This window comes from Ranitomeya variabilis, chromosome 6 (assembly GCF_051348905.1).
Source record: "Ranitomeya variabilis isolate aRanVar5 chromosome 6, aRanVar5.hap1, whole genome shotgun sequence".
Taxonomy (NCBI): domain Eukaryota; kingdom Metazoa; phylum Chordata; class Amphibia; order Anura; family Dendrobatidae; genus Ranitomeya; species Ranitomeya variabilis.
The window spans coordinates 45,023,165-45,040,114 of NC_135237.1; the positions used below are offsets into that span (position 1 = coordinate 45,023,165).

Genomic DNA, 16,950 nt, shown 5'->3' on the forward strand with positions numbered 1-16,950 from the left:
TCACACTCCTTATCTATGAACTGTTCCGATATTTATGGACATAACTGTTTATCACTCTCACATAATGGTATTTCTGCTTCACGTCACCTATTTTATCTATGGCATTATTTCTGGGCTGTATTGTGCATAAATATGTGATTCTTCAGAATTTGTATTAGTCTATTCCTGATGAAGAGACCTGTGTAGTCTCGAAAGCTTGCAATTTGTTACCATCTTTTCCGTTAGCCATTAAAGGTATCAACCACTGAGGACTCTCAATTCTAAATATTTTTCTATCCACTGGCTAACACGGTACCAAGATATATATCTTTCCTGTATCAGGCTTGTGTAGATGTTCTTTTGCATACTTCTGATGCTGAATTTTATGGTGAGGACGCAGGAGAGGTTTTCATCTGATAACTCTTCCATGAAGGCCATTAGGGTTGAGCGAAACGGGTCGATCATTTTCAAAAGTCGCCGACTTTTGGCTAAGTCGGCGTCTCATGAAACCCGATCCGACCCCTGTGCTTGTCGGCCATGCGGTACGCGACTTTCGCGCCAAAGTCGCGTTTCAATGACGCGAAAAGCGCCATTTCTCAGCCAATGAAGGTGAACGCAGAGTGTGGGCAGCGTGATGACATAGATCCTGGTCCCCACCATCTTAGAGAAGGGCATTGCAGTGATTGGCTTGCTGTCTGCGGCGTCACAGGGGCTATAAAGGGGCGTTCCCGCCGACCGCCATCTTACTGCTGCTGATCTGAGCTTAGGGACAGGTTGCTGCCGCTTCGTCAGAAGCAGGGAGAGCGTTAGGCAGGGTCCACTAACCACCAAACCGCTTGTGCTGCAGCGATTTCCACTGTCCAACACCACCTTCGGTGTGCAGGAACAGTGGAAGCTATTTTTTTTTTTTTTTCCCCTCAGCGCTGTAGCTCATTGGGCTGCCCTAGAAGGCTCCGTGATAGCTGTATTGCTGTGTGTACGCCACTGTGGAAACCAACTGCTTTTTTCAAAGCACATATCCTCTTGTTCCTTCCTTTCTGCACAGCTATCTTTTTTGTTTGTCCACACTTTTTATTTAATTTGTGCATCAGTCCACTCCTATTGCTGCCTGCCATACCTGGCTTACATTACTGCAGGGAGATAGTAATTGTAGGACAGTTTTTTTTTTTTTTTGTTTTTTTTTTGTGGGAGATTAAGATTGGCATTTCTGCTACAGTGCCATCCCTGTGTGTGCCATCTCTCACTGAGTGGGCCATAGAAAGCCTATTTATTTTTTCCGTGATTTGTGTTCTAAAATCTACCTCAACACAGAAACACTACATCAATCAGTGGGAGAAAAATATTGGCCTCAGTCAGGGCTTGTGTGCCACTGCTGTGTGTGCGCTATCATTCAGTGGGCTATAGCAAGCCTATATTTTTTTTTTTTTTTTTTTTTTAATATTATTTGGTTTCAAAAGTCTCCCTGAAAAAAAAAAAAAACCTAAAAAAACAGTGGGAGAGTAATATTGCCCTTTCAGCTTGTGTGCCAGTCTTGACTCCTGGGTGTGCCACCTCTCTCCCTCTCATTCAGTGGGCCATAGAAAGCCTATTTATTTTTTTTTTTAAATATTATTGGGTTTCTAAAGTCTCCCTGAAAAAAACAAAAAATACATAAAAAAACAGTGGGAGAGTAATATTGCCCTTTCAGCTTGTGTGCCAGTCTTGACTCCTGGGTGTGCCACCTCTCTCCCTTTCATTCAGTGGGCCATAGAAAGCCTATTTTTTTTTTTTTAATATTATTTGGTTTCTAATTCTCCCTGAAAAAAAAAAAAAAACCTAAAAAAACAGTGGGAGAGTAATATTGCCCTTTCAGCTTGTGTGCCAGTCTTGACTCCTGGGTGTGCCACCTCTCTCCCTCTCATTCAGTGGGCCATAGAAAGCCTATTTATTTTTTTTTTTAAATATTATTGGGTTTCTAAAGTCTCCCTGAAAAAACAAAAAATACATAAAAAAACAGTGGGAGAGTAATATTGCCCTTTCAGCTTGTGTGCCAGTCTTGACTCCTGGGTGTGCCACCTCTCTCCCTTTCATTCAGTGGGCCATAGAAAGCCTATTTATTTTTTCCGTGATTTGTGTTCTAAATTCTACCTCAACACAAAAACACTACATCAATCAGTGGGAGAAAAATATTGGCCTCAGTAAGGGCTTGTGTGCCACTGCTGTGTGTGCTATCTCTCATTCAGTGGGCTATAGCAAGCCTATTTTTTTTTTTTTTTTTTTTTTTTTTAATATTATTTGGTTTCTAAAGTCTCCCTGAAAAAAAAAAAAAACCTAAAAAAACAGTGGGAGAGTAATATTGCCCTTTCAGCTTGTGTGCCAGTCTTGACTCCTGGGTGTGCCACCTCTCTCCCTCTCATTCAGTGGGCCATAGAAAGCCTATTTATTTTTTTTTTTAAATATTATTGGGTTTCTAAAGTCTCCCTGAAAAAAACAAAAAATACATAAAAAAACAGTGGGAGAGTAATATTGCCCTTTCAGCTTGTGTGCCAGTCTTGACTCCTGGGTGTGCCACCTCTCTCCCTCTCATTCAGTGGGCCATAGAAAGCCTATTTATTTTTTTTTTTAAATATTATTGGGTTTCTAAAGTCTCCCTGAAAAAAACAAAAAATACATAAAAAAACAGTGGGAGAGTAATATTGCCCTTTCAGCTTGTGTGCCAGTCTTGACTCCTGGGTGTGCCACCTCTCTCCCTTTCATTCAGTGGGCCATAGAAAGCCTATTTTTTTTTTTTTAATATTATTTGGTTTCTAATTCTCCCTGAAAAAAAAAAAAAAACCTAAAAAAACAGTGGGAGAGTAATATTGCCCTTTCAGCTTGTGTGCCAGTCTTGACTCCTGGGTGTGCCACCTCTCTCCCTCTCATTCAGTGGGCCATAGAAAGCCTATTTATTTTTTTTTTTAAATATTATTGGGTTTCTAAAGTCTCCCTGAAAAAACAAAAAATACATAAAAAAACAGTGGGAGAGTAATATTGCCCTTTCAGCTTGTGTGCCAGTCTTGACTCCTGGGTGTGCCACCTCTCTCCCTTTCATTCAGTGGGCCATAGAAAGCCTATTTATTTTTTCCGTGATTTGTGTTCTAAATTCTACCTCAACACAAAAACACTACATCAATCAGTGGGAGAAAAATATTGGCCTCAGTAAGGGCTTGTGTGCCACTGCTGTGTGTGCTATCTCTCATTCAGTGGGCTATAGCAAGCCTATTTTTTTTTTTTTTTTTTTTTTTTTTAATATTATTTGGTTTCTAATTCTCCCTGAAAAAAAAAAAAAAACCTAAAAAAACAGTGGGAGAGTAATATTGCCCTTTCAGCTTGTGTGCCAGTCTTGACTCCTGGGTGTGCCACCTCTCTCCCTCTCATTCAGTGGGCCATAGAAAGCCTATTTATTTTTTTTTTAAAATATTATTGGGTTTCTAAAGTCTCCCTGAAAAAACAAAAAATACATAAAAAAACAGTGGGAGAGTAATATTGCCCTTTCAGCTTGTGTGCCAGTCTTGACTCCTGGGTGTGCCACCTCTCTCCCTTTCATTCAGTGGGCCATAGAAAGCCTATTTTTTTTTTTTTTAATATTATTTGGTTTCTAATTCTCCCTGAAAAAAAAAAAAAAACCTAAAAAAACAGTGGGAGAGTAATATTGCCCTTTCAGCTTGTGTGCCAGTCTTGACTCCTGGGTGTGCCACCTCTCTCCCTTTCATTCAGTGGGCCATAGAAAGCCTTTTTTTTTTTTGGTTTTTTTAATATTATTTGGTTTCTAAAGTCTCCCTGAAAAAAACAAAAAAAACATAAAAAACAGTGGGAGAGTAATATTGCCCTTTCAGCTTGTGCGCCAGTCTTGACTCCTGGTTGTGCCACCTCTCTCTCTCTAATTGTGGGCCATAGAAAGCCTTTTTTTTTTTTTTTTTAATATTATTTGGTTTCTAAAGTCTCCCTGAGAAAAAAAAATAAATAAATTAGGTGGGAGATTAATATTGACATTAGTGCTTGAGTGACAGTCCTGCGTGTGTGTCATCTCTGTGATTTTGTGCCACAGAAAACAGAGTGTGTAACATTGTGCCTGATTTTCCTTGTGGTCTCACCAACCTGTTAAGGGATATTGAAATCATACTGAAGTTATAGCTCACCGTGTAAGTTGTTTGATAGCAACAAATAAAGTTACTTTGGTTAAGATTTTAAAACAATGAGGAAGTCTGGTGCAAGAGGTCGTCGTGGGCGTTCATTGTCAGCTGGTAATGATGGTAGTGGTAGTGGAGCATCAGGTGGTCGTGGGGATAAAAATATTCCACCTAAGTCTGGAGCTGTGGAGCCAGTTTCGTCGTCAGGCTACACAAGGCCTCGAACGCTCTCTTTTCTGGGAGTAGGAAAACCGCTTTTAAAGGCGGAGCAGCAACAGCAAGTTTTGGCTTACATTGCAGACTCAGCCTCTAGCTCTTTTGCCTCCTCTTCCGAAACTGGTAAATGTAAAAGCAGCGCGTCGCTTGTGGATGTTCACGGTCAGGGACAAGTCGCTTCCTTGTCCTCCTCAGCAAAAACTACAACAAGAGAGAAGGATGCAGCAGGCGACACAACGGGTCACTCCATGGAGCTCTTTACACATACCGTCCCTGGCTTAGAAAGTGAAACATTTAACAGGCCATGCCCATTACAAGTATATTCTGACATGGAGTGCACTGATGCACAGCCACAGCCAGAGTACTATGCTGCTCCTTTGACTCAGACCACCACATTGCCCTCTCAGGGTACAGATCCACAATCAGACCCTGATGAGACTATGTTGCCCCGCCACGAACGCTATACCACCGACCGACACAGTGACACAGACGAAGTTGCACACGAGCTCGAAGAGGAGGTAATAGATGACCCAGTTATTGACCCCGATTGGCAGCCATTGGGGGAACAGGGTGCAGGCGGCAGTAGTTCAGAAGCGGAGGTGGAGGAGGGGCCGCAGCAGGCATCAACATCGCAACAGGTTCCATCTGCCGGGCCCGTATCTGGACCAAAACGCGTGTCAAAGCCAAAACCTGTTGGAGCACAGCGTTGCCATCCGGTTAAAGCTCAGTCTGCAATCCCTGAAAAGGGATCAGAGTCTAGGAAGAGTGCAGTCTGGCATTTTTTTAAACAACATCCAACTGATCAGCGCAAAGTCATCTGTCAAAAATGTTCAACTAGCTTAAGCAGAGGTCAGAATCTGAAAAGTCTAAATACTAGTTGCATGCATAGACACTTAACCACCATGCATTCTCAAGCCTGGACTAACTACCAAACGTCCCTCAAGGTTGTAGCACCCTCGGCCAATGAAGCTAGTCAGCAACGCAACATCCCTTCCGTCACTGTAAGGCCACCATTTTCCGCACCACCGGCAGTATCTGTGCAGGTTTCTTTGCCAGCCAAAAGCAGTCAGGGTCAGGGAATCACCAGTTTTGTAGGAGGAAATATTGCATGTAGGGCACCGGCGGAAACAATACCGTCTCCAACCGTCTCTCAGTCTGCCATGTCCACCGGCACACCCGAAAGTTCCACGATCTACAGCTCTCCAGTCCAGCTCACCCTACATGAGACTCTGGTTAGAAAAAGGAAGTACTTATCCTCGCATCCGCGTACACAGGGTTTTAACGCCCACATAGCTAGACTAATCTCGTTAGAGATGATGCCCTACCGGTTAGTTGAAAGCGAAGCTTTCAAAGCCCTGATGGAGTACGCTGAACCACGATACGAGCTACCCAGTCGACACTTTTTTTCCAGAAAAGCCATCCCAGCCCTGCACCAGCATGTTAAACAGCGCATCGTCCATGCACTCAGGCAATCTGTGAGTACAAAGGTGCACCTGACTACAGATGCATGGACCAGTAGGCATGGCCAGGGACGTTATGTGTCCATCACGGCACACTGGGTGAATGTGGTGGATGCAGGGTCCACAGGCGACATCAATTTAGGGACAGTTGTGCCTAGCCCACGGTCTAGGAAACAGTTGGCTGTAGGCGTTCGCACCCCCTCCTCCTCCTCCTCGTCCTCCTGCAGAAGCTACAGCTCTTCCACAGAACGCAGTCGGCCAACCACTCCATCGGCAGATGACACTGTTGCACACCAGTTGTCCCATTATGGGCCAGCTACTGCCAAGCGTCAGCAGGCTGTATTGGCTATGAAGTGTTTGGGCGACAACAGACACACCGCGGAAGTTCTGTCCGAGTTCTTGCAACAAGAAACGCAGTCGTGGCTGGGCACAGTAGATCTTGAGGCAGGCAAGGTAGTGAGTGATAACGGAAGGAATTTCATGGCTGCCATCTCCCTTTCCCAACTGAAACACATTCCTTGCCTGGCTCACACCTTAAACCTGGTGGTGCAGTGCTTATTGAAAACTTATCCTGGGTTCTCCGACCTGCTCCTCAAAGTGCGTGCACTTTGCTCACATATCCGACGTTCGCCTGTACACGCCAGCCGTATGCAGACCTATCAGCGGTCTTTGAACCTTCCCCAGCATCGCCTAATCATAGACGTTGCAACAAGGTGGAACTCAACACTGCACATGCTTCAGAGACTGTGCGAACAGAGGCGTGCTGTTATTTATTTGTGGGAGGATACACGGGCAGGCAGTAGGATGGCAGACATGGAGTTGTCAGGTGTGCAGTGGTCGAAGATACAAGACATGTGTCAAGTCCTTCAGTGTTTTGAGGAATGCACACGGCTGGTTAGTGCAGACAACGCCGTAATAAGCATGAGCATCCCCCTAATGCGTCTGCTGATGCAAAGTTTGACGCACATAAAGGAGCAGGCGTCTGCACCAGAGGAAGAGGGAAGCCTTGATGACAGTCAGCCATTGTCTGGTCAGGGCAGTGTACAGGACGAGGTAGCGGGCGAAGAGGAGGTGGAGGACGAGGAGGATGATGGGGATGAGTATATTTTTAATGCGGAAACTTTCACGGGGGCACAGGAAATTGGTTGCGTGTCACGGCCGGGTTCTGGTTTTTTGAGGGACACAAGTGACGTAGATTTGCCTGCAACTGCCCCTCAACCAATCACAACCGGAGATTTGACAAGTGGAACTTTGGCCCACATGGCGGATTATGCCTTACGTATCCTACAAAGGGACACACGCATTACGAAAATGATGAACGATGACGATTACTGGTTGGCCTGCCTCCTTGATCCACGCTATAAAGGCAAATTGCAAAATGTTATGCCACATGAGAACTTGGAACTAATATTAGCAACCAAACAATCAACTCTTGTTGACCGTTTGCTTCAGGCATTCCCAGCACACAGCGCACGTGATCGTTCTCACACGAGCTCCAGGGGGCAGCAGACTAGGAGTGTTAGGGGTGCACACATCAGAAGTGGCGTTGGACAGAGGGGTTTTCTGACCAGGTTGTGGAGTGATTTTGCTATGACCGCAGACAGGACAGGTACTGCTGCATCAATTGAAAGTGACAGGAGACAACATTTGTCCAGTATGGTTACTAACTATTTTTCATCCCTTATCGATGTTCTCCCTCAACCGTCATTCCCATTTGATTACTGGGCCTCCAAATTAGACACCTGGCCAGAATTGGCAGAATATGCATTGCAGGAGCTTGCTTGCCCGGCAGCAAGTGTCCTATCAGAAAGAGTATTCAGTGCTGCAGGGTCAATATTAACCGAAAAAAGGACTCGTCTGGCTACCCAAAATGTTGACGATCTAACATTCATTAAAATGAACCACAACTGGATTTCAAAATCTTTTGCCCCACCTTGCCCGGCCGACACCTAGCTTTCCTATGAAAAGCTCTTGCCTGTGAATTACTTTTCTAATGTCTAATTTGCTGCTGCAGATTGTACAGCATACGACATGTTTACACCTCCCTAAATGGCCAAACTCCCCACACGGGGCCGTGGTATCGCGACTTGGCGCAAGCACCCGTGAGACTGCTGTTTGTCTGAAGAGGTGGGTGTGCTCGCTTTTGGTTGACGGCATTGCTACTGGGTCCCTCATAGTACAATGTAGTGTCTCTGGCGGTGGTGGTGCGCACCCAACGTCAGACACACCGTTGTAACATGAGTGGCCCTGGGGCGGTCCCGCCGGCCTCAAGAGAGTTCCCCCCTACCCCAGCTCAAACTGGGCTGTACTACGTGCAAAATTATGTCGCACAGCTCCACCAATCTTTAGTCTATTCGCTGACATCATTCAATGTCTGGCACTGACAATACAAATTTGTAGACATCTATGATGCAACTTAAAGTAGTCTGTGTCTGTGTCCTATATTGGCACCATTAAATAGTTACTGCCAAATTACTATGTCAGAAACACAGCAGATGAGCCCACCCCTGTACCTAAGTATGCCATCTTTTTTTTTGTTTTGGTTGTTTTGCGAGACATTAACATCTATTTATATTTTGGGAGTACTGGGACAGACACTCCTTGCACTACTCCTCCACTCAGCACCAAGCTGCCTGCCCGTGTATCCATGTAACCGCTGTAAAACTGCCATGAGCCTATTGTTTGTTATTTTAGGCCTTTGATAGCCTGTCTGCGGTCCCTACTCCTCCACTGACCACCAAGCTGCCTGCCCGTGTATCCATGTAACCGCTGTAAAACTGCCATGAGCCTATTGTTTGTTATTTTAGGCCTTTGAAGCCTTTCTGCGCTCCCTCCTTCCACTAGTCCTCCACTGACCAGACCACTGCTGCCCGTGTACCCCTGGAACCAATTTTAAAGTGCCTACAGCCAGCCCATTTTATTGTGTTAGGCCTTCGAAGCCTGTCTGCGGTCCATACTTCCACTAGTCCTCCACTGACCAGACCACTGCTGCCCGTGTACCCCTGGAACCAATTTTAAAGTGCCTACAGCCAGCCCATTTTATTGTGTTAGGCCTTCGAAGCCTGTCTGCGGTCCATACTTCCACTAGGCCTCCACTGACCAGACCACTGCTGCCCGTGTACCCCTGGAACCAATTTTAAAGTGCCTACAGCCAGCCCATTTTATTGTGTTAGGCCTTCGAAGCCTGTCTGCGGTCCCTCCTTCCACTAGGCCTCCACTGACCAGACCACTGCTGCCCGTGTACCCCTGGAACCAATTTTAAAGTGCCTACAGCCAGCCCATTTTATTGTGTTAGGCCTTCGAAGCCTGTCTGCGGTCCCTCCTTCCACTAGGCCTCCACTGACCAGACCACTGCTGCCCGTGTACCCCTGGAACCAATTTTAAAGTGCCTACAGCCAGCCCATTTTATTGTGTTAGGCCTTCGAAGCCTGTCTGCGGTCCCTCCTTCCACTAGGCCTCCACTGACCAGACCACTGCTGCCCGTGTACCCCTGGAACCAATTTTAAAGTGCCTACAGCCAGCCCATTTTATTGTGTTAGGCCTTCGAAGCCTGTCTGCGGTCCCTCCTTCCACTAGGCCTCCACTGACCAGACCACTGCTGCCCGTGTACCCCTGGAACCAATTTTAAAGTGCCTACAGCCAGCCCATTTTATTGTGTTAGGCCTTCGAAGCCTGTCTGCGGTCCATACTTCCACTAGGCCTCCACTGACCAGACCACTGCTGCCCGTGTACCCCTGGAACCAATTTTAAAGTGCCTACAGCCAGCCCATTTTATTGTGTTAGGCCTTCGAAGCCTGTCTGCGGTCCCTCCTTCCACTAGGCCTCCACTGACCAGACCACTGCTGCCCGTGTACCCCTGGAACCAATTTTAAAGTGCCTACAGCCAGCCCATTTTATTGTGTTAGGCCTTCGAAGCCTGTCTGCGGTCCCTCCTTCCACTAGGCCTCCACTGACCAGACCACTGCTGCCCGTGTACCCCTGGAACCAATTTTAAAGTGCCTACAGCCAGCCCATTTTATTGTGTTAGGCCTTCGAAGCCTGTCTGCGGTCCCTCCTTCCACTAGGCCTCCACTGACCAGACCACTGCTGCCCGTGTACCCCTGGAACCAATTTTAAAGTGCCTACAGCCAGCCCATTTTATTGTGTTAGGCCTTCGAAGCCTGTCTGCGGTCCCTCCTTCCACTAGGCCTCCACTGACCAGACCACTGCTGCCCGTGTACCCCTGGAACCAATTTTAAAGTGCCTACAGCCAGCCCATTTTATTGTGTTAGGCCTTCGAAGCCTGTCTGCGGTCCCTCCTTCCACTAGGCCTCCACTGACCAGACCACTGCTGCCCGTGTACCCCTGGAACCAATTTTAAAGTGCCTACAGCCAGCCCATTTTATTGTGTTAGGCCTTCGAAGCCTGTCTGCGGTCCCTCCTTCCACTAGGCCTCCACTGACCAGACCACTGCTGCCCGTGTACCCCTGGAACCAATTTTAAAGTGCCTACAGCCAGCCCATTTTATTGTGTTAGGCCTTCGAAGCCTGTCTGCGGTCCATACTTCCACTAGGCCTCCACTGACCAGACCACTGCTGCCCGTGTACCCCTGGAACCAATTTTAAAGTGCCTACAGCCAGCCCATTTTATTGTGTTAGGCCTTCGAAGCCTGTCTGCGGTCCATACTTCCACTAGGCCTCCACTGACCAGACCACTGCTGCCCGTGTACCCCTGGAACCAATTTTAAAGTGCCTACAGCCAGCCCATTTTATTGTGTTAGGCCTTCGAAGCCTGTCTGCGGTCCATACTTCCACTAGTCCTCCACTGACCAGACCACTGCTGCCCGTGTACCCCTGGAACCAATTTTAAAGTGCCTACAGCCAGCCCATTTTATTGTGTTAGGCCTTCGAAGCCTGTCTGCGGTCCATACTTTAAATACTCCTCCACTCACCACCAAGCTGCCTGCCCGTGTATCCATGTAACCGCTGTAAAACTGCCATGAGCCTATTGTTTGTTATGTTAGGCCTTTGATAGCCTGTCTGCGGTCCTTACTTTAAATACTCCTCCACTCACCACCTAGCTGCCTGTGTATCCATGTAACCGATGTAAAACTGCCATGACTGCCTACTGTTTGTTATTTTAGGCCTTTGATAGCCTGTCTGCGGCCCCTACTTGCAATACTCCTCCACTGACCACAATGCTGCCTGGAGTGCCTGCCTGTGTATCCATGTAACCGATGTAAAACTGCCATGACTGCCTACTGTTTGTTATTTTAGGCCTTTGATAGCCTGTCTGCGGCCCCTACTTGCAATACTCCTCCACTGAGCACAATGCTGCCTGGAGTGCCTGCCTGTGTATCCATGTAACCGATGTAAAACTGCCATGACTGCCTACTGTTTGTTATTTTAGGCCTTTGATAGCCTGTCTGCAGCCCCTACTTGCAATACTCCTCCACTGACCACACCAATGCTGCCCGTGTACCCCTGGAACCTATTTAAAAGTTCATAGAGCCTAGTTATATATTTTATTTACTATTAATAAGGCCATGATGGACTACGCTGTACCACGCTACAAGCTAACCAGTCGACACTTCTTTTGCGAGAAAAGCCATCCCAACCCTCCACCAGCATGTAGAAGACCGCATTGTCCATGCACTCTGGCAATCTGTGAGTACAAAGGTGCACCTGACAACAGACGCATGGACCTGTAGGCATGGCCACGGAAGATTACGTGTCCATTACGGCGCAATGGGTTAATGTGGTGGATGCATGGTCCACAGGGGACAGCCTACTAAGTCTGTCTGCAGTCCCTAATTCAAATTGTCCTCCACTGTCTAAATCGGAACTTCCACCTTCTGGCTTTCGGCCTATAGTATCAGAAATTAAACTGCATTTGGCCTTCAACTTTGGTTAGGGCCTACTAACGGCTTCTGCCCCTCCCTGGTGTTGTCCTCAACTAAATAAAGCTGAGCTTCAACCTTCCGGCTCTCATTAAGTGGTTTTAAAAAAAAAAAAATTGGTGGTTAGGGCCTACTAACGGCTTCTGCCCCTCCCTGGTGTTGTCCTCAACTAAATAAAGCTGAGCTTCAACCTTCCGGCTCTCATTATGTGGTTTAAAAAAAAAAAATGGTGGTTAGGGCCTACTAACGGCTTCTGCCCCTCCCTGGTGTTGTCCTCAACTAAATAAAGCTGAGCTTCAACCTTCCGGCTCTCATTAAGTGGTTTTAAAAAAAAAATGGTGGTTAGGGCCTACTAACGGCTTCTGCCCCTCCCTGGTGTTGTCCTCAACTAAATAAAGCTGAGCTTCAACCTTCCGGCTCTCATTAAGTGGTTTTTAAAAAAAAATGGTGGTTAGGGCCTACTAACGGCTTCTGCCCCTCCCTGGTGTTGTCCTCAACTAAATAAAGCTGAGCTTCAACCTTCCGGCTCTCATTAAGTGGTTTTAAAAAAAAAAAAAATGGTGGTTAGGGCCTACTAACGGCTTCTGCCCCTCCCTGGTGTTGTCCTCAACTAAATAAAGCTGAGCTTCAACCTTCCGGCTCTCATTATGTGGTTTTAAAAAAAAAAATGGTGGTTAGGGCCTACTAACGGCTTCTGCCCCTCCCTGGTGTTGTCCTCAACTAAATAAAGCTGAGCTTCAACCTTCCGGCTCTCATTAAGTGGTTTTTAAAAAAAAATGGTGGTTAGGGCCTACTAACGGCTTCTGCCCCTCCCTGGTGTTGTCCTCAACTAAATAAAGCTGAGCTTCAACCTTCCGGCTCTCATTAAGTGGTTTAAAAAAAAAAAAAATTGGTGGTTAGGGCCTACTAACGGCTTCTGCCCCTCCCTGGTGTTGTCCTCAACTAAATAAAGCTGAGCTTCAACCTTCCGGCTCTCATTATGTGGTTTAAAAAAAAAAAATGGTGGTTAGGGCCTACTAACGGCTTCTGCCCCTCCCTGGTGTTGTCCTCAACTAAATAAAGCTGAGCTTCAACCTTCCGGCTCTCATTAAGTGGTTTTAAAAAAAAAATGGTGGTTAGGGCCTACTAACGGCTTCTGCCCCTCCCTGGTGTTGTCCTCAACTAAATAAAGCTGAGCTTCAACCTTCCGGCTCTCATTATGTGGTTTTAAAAAAAAAAAAAATGGTGGTTAGGGCCTACTAACGGCTTCTGCCCCTCCCTGGTGTTGTCCTCAACTAAATAAAGCTGAGCTTCAACCTTCCGGCTCTCATTAAGTGGTTTTAAAAAAAAAATGGTGGTTAGGGCCTACTAACGGCTTCTGCCCCTCCCTGGTGTTGTCCTCAACTAAATAAAGCTGAGCTTCAACCTTCCGGCTCTCATTATGTGGTTTTAAAAAAAAAATGGTGGTTAGGGCCTACTAACGGCTTCTGCCCCTCCCTGGTGTTGTCCTCAACTAAATAAAGCTGAGCTTCAACCTTCCGGCTCTCATTAAGTGGTTTTAAAAAAAAAAAAAATGGTGGTTAGGGCCTACTAACGGCTTCTGCCCCTCCCTGGTGTTGCCCTCAACTAAATAAAGCTGAGCTTCAACCTTCTGCTCCAAATTACCATTTTAAAAAATGCAATAGGCTTTTCCGGCCTACTAAAGGTGTCTGCCCCTCCCTGGTGTTGTCCTCAACTGAACAAAGCTGAGCTTCCACATTCTGGCTTTCGCCCTATACTATCAGATATTAAACTGCATTTGGCCTACTAGTGTGGTTAGGCCCTTGAAACAGTGTCTGCTGCTCTTGGGTTTGCTACTCCACTGAACAAAGCAATGCCGCCTGTTTAGTCCTGTTACCAATTTTGAACTGCATGTAGCCTACTTTATTCTTTGGCCCTATATCTGTTTCCTCCTCATCCTGCCCATTGCCCAGCCACTGCTAAATGAGTCTGCTGGTACATTGACCTAGACCACTACATTCCCCTTGTACTCTACACAGCCAGAATCTGACCCTGCTGAAAGTAAGGTTCCCCTTCCCGCATGTTATACCACCTTACACAGGGACAAAGAGGAAGGTGCAGATGAAAGTGCAGGTTCCTTCATCAGGTGGGGGGGCATACTCGTTGGCGACGTCACTGGCACAGGGCCCCTCAGAGTACGCAAAAGTGTCGCTGCTGGTGGGAGGCGCCCCCGCCATGCAAACACACCGCCGTACTTTGAGGGGCCCTGTGCCAGTGGCAATGCGAACGAGTGGGCCCCCCCTGCTTGCTCAGGATCACAGCACTTGCAACTTTTAAATACTTACCTTTCCCTGCAACACCGCCGTGACGTAGTCCGCATTTCCTGGGCCCACGAAAAACTTGAGCCAGCCCTACTCCCCCCACAACTTTCCCCCAATTCCTTATGCCCAACTATTATTATACAGTTAATTAAGATTGGCAAGCTTCAGAAACAAGAATGGATGTTTTTGGCATTAAAATGGGCACTGTAGGTGTTTTCCTGGCCTCCACTCACTGCCGACTATGCTTCCCCATTGACTTGCATTGGGTTTCGTGTTTCGGTCGATCCCCGACTTTTAGCGATAATCGGCCGACTGCACTCGACTCGACTCTGGACAAAATCGGGTTTCCCAAAACCCTACTCGATCTTAAAAAAATGAAAGTCGCTCAACCCTAAAGGCCATATTTGTGTCTCTGAACAGTTGAACAATGTATCACAACTCCAGAGTCTACTAAATCTTAATGAAAGTCTTTTGCAGTCAAGCGTGGGTTCTTATTTGCTTCTCTAGCAATCCTATGAGCAGGTCTCACCGAAATTTTGCTTGGTCTTCTAGACCTTATCCTCTGTTCCGGTTAACTGCCATTTCTAAATTACATTTCAAACTAAGAAAAAGGCAACTTGAAAATGCTTTGCTATCTTCTTGTAGCCTTCTCCTGCTTTGTGGGCCTTCACCATTTTCAGAGTGCTAGGTAGCTGCTTAGTAGAACCCATGGCTGCTGTTTTTTGGCACAAGGTTAGAGGAGCCTGGGTTTTTATAAAGCTGGGAAATTTGCTCACCTGGCCATTCTTAACTGTTCACAATAACAGTAATTTTGACCAGGGGTGCCCAAACTTTTATATGCCACGGTACATCTGTAAGCATCTAGATCTGTCATATGTTCAGTAAACCAATGAAACATAAACACCTAAAACCTATTTTAAGTGGTTGACTGGTTGTAATTTATACATTCACTGTGTCGACATTGTTCATTATTCCAAAAATATTTTTTTTTCCGTTATATAATACATAACATCGCAATTAGTCTTGTAGCAGTTATAATGATAAAACCAGTTCCTGCCATTCATCTCTTGTCTTGTGGATTTCTTCCAGGTGACGTTAGGAGGTTGATGCAGAAGTTGGATATGATGCCTTCACTAATTTTGCGACTTGCACCAGAAGGTAGAAACTGCAAAATGCTCTCTTGACAAACCCAACCATCTGCTCCTAAGTTTTCACCGTAACTAATAGCTGCTTATAGGGATTACGGAAAAATGGTTTTGCAGTGTAGGTCTTAGCTCTTTGTTGAATAAACCACTTAAAAGCAGCTCTGAGATAGGATGACATTTCCTACACAACATACACGTACATGAAAATACGCATGTACTCTGTTCTTCTCCATTGTTAATGTGGGTAAAAAGACCAAATATCAAAATGTACCGTATATACTCAAGTATTAGCAGAGAATTTCAGCCCATTTTTTTAGGCTGAAATTGCCCCTCTCGGCTTATACTCGAGTCATACCCAGGGGTCGGCAGGGAAGGGAGAGCGGGGGCTGTCTAATAATACTCACCTGCTCCTGGCGCGGTCCCTGGTTCTCCGGACGCTGACAGCTTCTTCCTGTAGTGAGCGGTCACATGGTACCGCTCATTACCGTAATGAATATGGACTCCACTTCCATAGGGGTGGAGCTGCATATTCATTACTGTAATGAGCGGTACCATGTGTCCGCTCACTTCAGGAAGAAGCTGCCAGCGCCAGGGAACAGACGTGCAGGAACCGCGCCAGGAGCAGGTGAGTATAACAGTGCTTAATCAAGACTACCACTTTGCGCAACAGTCTTAATGAAGGATCCGCTGGAGTAAGATGCACCAAATTCAATGAGAGGCCTGTGTACTTGTGTAAAGTATTGTCTCAGACCTCATTTGCTCAAAAGTTATCAACTTTTTACAATTTTTCGACGCTATCTTCACTTTTCTAAAAATTGGTATGGGTTATTACAGTAGTTAGCCTCCCATGCACTGTGTTCCAAGTTATTATGCAAATTGGATTTAAGTGTTATAAAGATTTAATTGTTTTGTTTTTCAAATAAACTCATGGATGGTATTGTGTCTCAGGGCTCAATGGATCACTGAAATCAATCTTAAACACATGTGATAATTAGTTTTCCAGGTGATTCTAATTAAAGGAAAACTACTTAAAAATGATGTTCCACATTATTAAGCAGGCCACAGGTCTCAAGCAATATGGGAAATAAAAAGGATCTCTCTGCTGCTGAAAAGCGTTAAATAGTGCAATGCCTTGGACAAGGTATGAAAATATTAGATATTTCACCAAAAACTTAAGAGTGATCATCATACTGTGAAGAGATGACTGAAACAGAGCACAGACAGAGTTCATGCAGATAAAGGCATAATGAGGAAGGTTTCTGCCAGACAAATTCATTGGATTAAGAGAGCAGCTGCCAAAATACCATTACAAAGCAGCAAACAGTTATTTGAAGCTGCTGGTGCCTCTAGAGTCCTTCGAACCTCAAGGTGTAGGCTCCTTCAGAGGTTTGCTGTGGTGCATAAACCTACTATTCTTCCCCCCCTAAACAGTGTTCACAAGCAGAAATGGTTGCAGTGGGCCCAGACATACATGAAGACTAATTTCCAAACAGTCTTGTTTACTGATCAGTGTCGAGCAACCCTGGATGGTCCAGATGGATGGAGTATTGCGTGGTTGGTGGATGGCCACCATGTCCCAACTAGGCTGTGACGTCAGCAAGTAGGTGGAGGAGTCATGTTTTGGGCCAGAATCATGGGGAAACAGCTGGTAGGGCCCTTTAAGGTTCCTGAAGGTGTGAAAATGACCTCTGCAAAGTAAATAGAGTTTCTGACTGACAACTTTCTTCCATGGTATAAAAAGCAGAAACGTGCCTTCAGGAGCAAAATCATCTTCATGCTGACAATGCACCATCTCATGCTGCAAAGAATACCTCTGAGTCATTG

At 46.0% G+C, this 16,950-nt stretch overlaps 1 protein-coding gene across 5 annotated transcripts in view; it reads left to right on the forward strand.

Moving 5' to 3' along the window:
- The window catches only part of ARMC3 (armadillo repeat containing 3), a 137,108-nt gene that overhangs the window by 16,844 nt on the left and 103,314 nt on the right, over positions 1-16,950 (forward strand). For all 5 annotated transcript variants that reach the window (XM_077268355.1, XM_077268357.1, XM_077268358.1 and 2 more), the window contains exon 5: positions 15,071-15,139. In XM_077268355.1, the coding sequence (XP_077124470.1) occupies positions 15,071-15,139 (69 nt within the window). The remainder of the gene's footprint in view (positions 1-15,070; positions 15,140-16,950) is intronic.